Source organism: Temnothorax curvispinosus, unplaced genomic scaffold, assembly GCF_003070985.1.
Source record: "Temnothorax curvispinosus isolate PA1 unplaced genomic scaffold, ASM307098v1 QBEX01006019.1, whole genome shotgun sequence".
Classification (NCBI taxonomy): domain Eukaryota; kingdom Metazoa; phylum Arthropoda; class Insecta; order Hymenoptera; family Formicidae; genus Temnothorax; species Temnothorax curvispinosus.
This window is the reverse complement of record NW_020215799.1, coordinates 1-4,273: the sequence shown is the minus strand read 5'-3', so window position 1 is coordinate 4,273 and position 4,273 is coordinate 1. Positions and strand designations below refer to the sequence as shown.

The 4,273-nt window shown below is 33.6% G+C and overlaps 1 protein-coding gene across 1 annotated transcript; it reads left to right on the top strand.

Moving 5' to 3' along the window:
• The first annotated feature begins 2,008 nt into the window (after positions 1-2,008).
• On the top strand, positions 2,009-2,962 carry LOC112455332 (putative nuclease HARBI1). Its single transcript, XM_025017177.1, has 2 exons — positions 2,009-2,194; positions 2,258-2,962. The coding sequence occupies exons 1-2, from the start codon at positions 2,009-2,011 to the stop codon at positions 2,648-2,650; spliced, it is 579 nt and encodes a 192-aa protein (XP_024872945.1). The 3' UTR covers positions 2,651-2,962.
• Positions 2,963-4,273: the final 1,311 nt, after the last annotated feature.

Sequence of the window (4,273 nt, the reverse complement as noted above, 5' to 3'; positions counted from 1 at the left end):
GGTGGTAGCCGGGGACGATGCCTTGTTGTAAGGGGCGCATCGTTACAAAGCAATTTACGGCAACAAACGTGAGGGCAAAAATGCGGAATATGTGCGAAAAATAAAGGAAAAACTCGACCTTGTATTGCAACATGACGATTGAGAGGCGGAAGATGTCATTAATCCTCATTCTGAACATGATTATGCCCTTTCCCCTATCCTCGATTGTATTATCTACTTCGTAACAAGTAAGTTTTGTAAGCAAAACGTAAGCACCTTATTCATTAGTCAACTATATGACAGTCATTTATCGCTACGCAATATTACGTGCTTTGACCCTAACTCAATAATATCATTGTTTCTTACCTTGCAATACTTTTTTGAATGCAGCCAAACACTGTCCATTTCAACTTCGGAATACCTGTAAAAAATAAAATAAAATGGCAAAAATTGAAAGATTGATTTATATTTTCTCTCGTATCTAAGTATACTTAATTTTAAAAACAAAAATACCTGCAAGAATTTTAAAAATAAAATAAAAAGAAATAAAATGAAAGAGTTGATTTTTATTCGTTATACTTACCTTGAATTGACAACCTGGAATACCCACAAAAATAAAAGTAAAAGGATAAAAATAAACATATAAAAAGATATTTTTATTTGTTCTTAATTTTCAGAATAAAAACTCGTATTTATTTTATATACATATTTTATTAATTTATAGTCTTAAATTATTTAAAGCATTATTATTTATCACATTGCTTTGTGAAAGGATTAAAAAAAAACTTAAGGACACGGAGATTCGAACCCATAATGTCGAGACTACGAAGTTGACACAAAACCACTCCGCCAAATTTTACATGACGGATGTCCCTCCCGGCTCCCGGCCTTCGGCGTCCCTCGCCACAACGTGAACATCGATCACAACGACTCTAGTGGTTATTAGAGAACTTAAGAGGAGAAAACTAAGTAGAAGCACGAAAATAAGCTATTTTTTGAACAATTTTTTTAGAGGTAATAAAATAATCGCATCAATTTCAACTTTTGGCATACTTTAATTATAGGTCAAGCACTGAAAAAAAATTTTTTTACAAAAAAAAATGGCGGCGTTACAGACTTCACAATTTGGCGTCTTTTGCGCGAGGTGGAAAAAGGCTGCCATCGTCACGTTATTTGTAGCGGTCTGAAACAAAAAACCAAAAAATTTTTCAATTACTTATGAGTTTAGGCAAAGGATATACTTATAAAATTATAAAAAAATGCAAAATTAAAAATTTGGTAAGCATTTTAATCAAAAAATTAAATTTTGCGAAGGACCCCGCACACACACACAAATCGGTAGAACGGCTTTTTCACGTGGTTTTGTGCGGGGTCTTTTAATTTTTTGATTAAAATGCTTACCAAATTTTGCAAATTTAATTTTTATAGGAAAAATAAGGAAACCTAAATTAATTGATTAAATAAATGAATTAAAACATAAAAATTATTTAATGTTTCAGCGACAGTTGTCGACGACGTGCGTCAATTATGGATAATTTAACACAAACATATTACGACTGGTACTGCAATTATATAAATTGTGTGAATAATCATAGAAGAAAATTACAGAAAGCAATAACGCTTGTAATGCCTGTAATAATTGAACATTTACAAGAAAAAAAAACGAAAACCATATAAAAAGAAACGATATTGGGAGTCTCCAATAGTAAAGAGTCGTCGTGTACATGGTAATTATGCTTCGTTGTTTCCTTTGCTGCTCACGAATAGAGAATTGTTTACTAATTAGAATGTCAGCAGCACATTTTGAAGTATTGGTTCAGTTAGTTGGGCCTAGCACTGAAAGAACACGTGAAACCATAGCACGTCGACCTATATCTGTTGGCGAGCGATTGGCTTTGACACTAAGGTACAGCAAATAATTGTAAGATTTTAATTATAATTTAATTTACATGTCAGTTTGCGATGTATTTGTTTTCTTTTCAGATATGTTGTTTCTGGAGACAGTATGGTTTCATTGTCCCAATTTCGAATGGGAAAATCTACTGTTTTTAATATAATTTTTGAAACATGTACAGCATTATGGAATAAATTACGAGCATCTGTTTTAGAATTGCCAACAACTGAAGATTGGAAAGGAATTGGAAGAGGATTTGAATCTCAGTGGAATTTTCCTAATTGTATTGGTGCAATCGATGGAAAACACATTCCCATACAGGTAAAAGTTTCGTGACTTAAAAAAAGAAACAAAAAAAATATCTTGTTCTATTTTCTTTTGTAGGCTTCCGCGGGTGCTGGTTCTGAATATTATAATTACAAAGGATTTCATAGTAAAGTGTTATTGGCTATATGTGATTATCGTTACGCATTTACGATGTTGGATATTGAAGCTACTGGGCGCCAGAGCGACGGTGGTATTTTCTCACGATCGAAAATGAGAAAATATTTTGAAGAAGACAGAATGGGAGTGCCAAATCCGGTATCTGTATTGGACAGTGATAATGTTCTTCACTTTGTTGCAGTTGGAGATCAAGCATTTTCCTTGACAACATATTTAATGACACCTTATTCTGAAAATAACAAATTGTCACTTGATCAAAGAATTTTCAACTACCGTTTATCGAGAGCTCGAAGAATTATTGAAAATACATTTGGAATTCTTACTGCAAAATGAAGAATACTTCGAAGAACAATAGGCGCAAATATAGAAACAATTGAAGCTATTGTAAAAGCAACGATATGTCTCCATAATTATTTAATAAAAAAGGAAGAGTCGACATATTTTTGCAAGTCAGTGGTAGATAGAGAAACAAGAAATGGAGATGTAATTCTAGGTATTTGACGAAATGATACATCTGAAAATAATTTATTTCAAAATTTAAATCAACCAAATCAAGCAGTATTAAGTCGAGAAGCTTTACAAGTACGAAAAAAGTTCACAAAGTTTTTCGCCAATGAAGAAGTAGTACCTTGGCAATTTCGCCAAATTTATCGTTAATAATGCAATTGACTAAATTAAAGAAAATAAATTTTTTCACACACATTTTTTTATTTTTAAAGAAACAATTTTTATTTGTTAAAAATTTGTAATAACATTTTGTTGGAAATAAAATAAAATAAATAAACATGTATTGAAATGTAATAAACTGCGTACACTGCGTGTCAATGAGTCTTTTCCTGAGGTAATGGGGGAACATATAAAAATTCTAGTAATAGACTAATAGAAATAACCATAATAGCGTCTCTAGATTTGTGTCCCCCCCTTACCTCGGAAAAGGAATCATTGACGCGCAGACCGCGCAGTATACATAATTCTTTTTAATATTTTTGTGCGATTATTTTTTTGCTTTATGTACAGTTTCGTGGATACTGAAGAGCACATTGTCGAGATCAGCATCGGGTATACTCGCATCAAGGACTCCATTAATTGTAGAAAATCTCGAATTTTTTTTTCTTTCAAAGTCAATTTTGACTGCGGAGTGTTTTGTGGTAAAGGAGCGGGGAATGGAGGTGGAATTATTGATGGTGCCTTTGCCAATTCGTTTAGAGCTGACGCTATTTTTTCGATGCTGTTATAGTTTTTGTTGGTTCTTCCTCTTCTAATTTTTTCATTACTTCTATTAGACGGAGAGCTGGCTACATAAAAATGCAAGGTATAAGGTACATGAAATATTTATAGCTAGAGAAGTTCCATTAGCACTCTCCCTTTATGAAAATGTGCCCTTGAATGCTCAATGGCGGTCAGTGGGAATGTATAGTTGCCCTACAGTTGCAATGCGAATTATATGGAAAAGTTAATGAAAAATATTGAGTGGCAATAAAATGAATGGAAACGCAATGGCAAGATTCGAATGACAACTATTTCCATACAGGCGTAATGGAAACTGCTAATGGCTTATGAAGGTTAAAACTTGTGTATGGAACTTGCAATGCGAATTATATGGAAAAGTTAATGGAAAATATTGAGTGGCAATAAGATAAATGGAAACACAATGGCAAGATTCGAATAACAACCTTTTCCATACAGGCGTAATGGAAACTGCCAATAACTCATGAAGGATAAAATTTGTATGGAATTTTTCTACCTTCAGCCAATGTTGTTCAGTGTGAATTGTAATGGAAATTCGTCAATGGTAAATGTAGCGGTTTGCGCCATCAGTGGTACATGCATCATCATCACGCCAGCGCGGTAACTGTATTACCGGCAGTTCGCATCGACGCCGCTAGGCGTCGCATCGTTCATGCATTCTCTCAAATTCAAGGTTCAGCACGGACTGGTATATGTATGAGACCCCCT

Bases quoted from the DNA above. Each gene is read 5' to 3' on its own strand.
- LOC112455332 (XM_025017177.1), top strand. From the start codon at position 2,009: ATGGGAAAATCTACTGTTTTTAATATAATTTTTGAAACATGTACAGCA. The intron at 2,195-2,257 runs GTAAAAGTTTCG...TTTCTTTTGTAG, and splicing joins GAAAACACATTCCCATACAG to GCTTCCGCGGGTGCTGGTTC.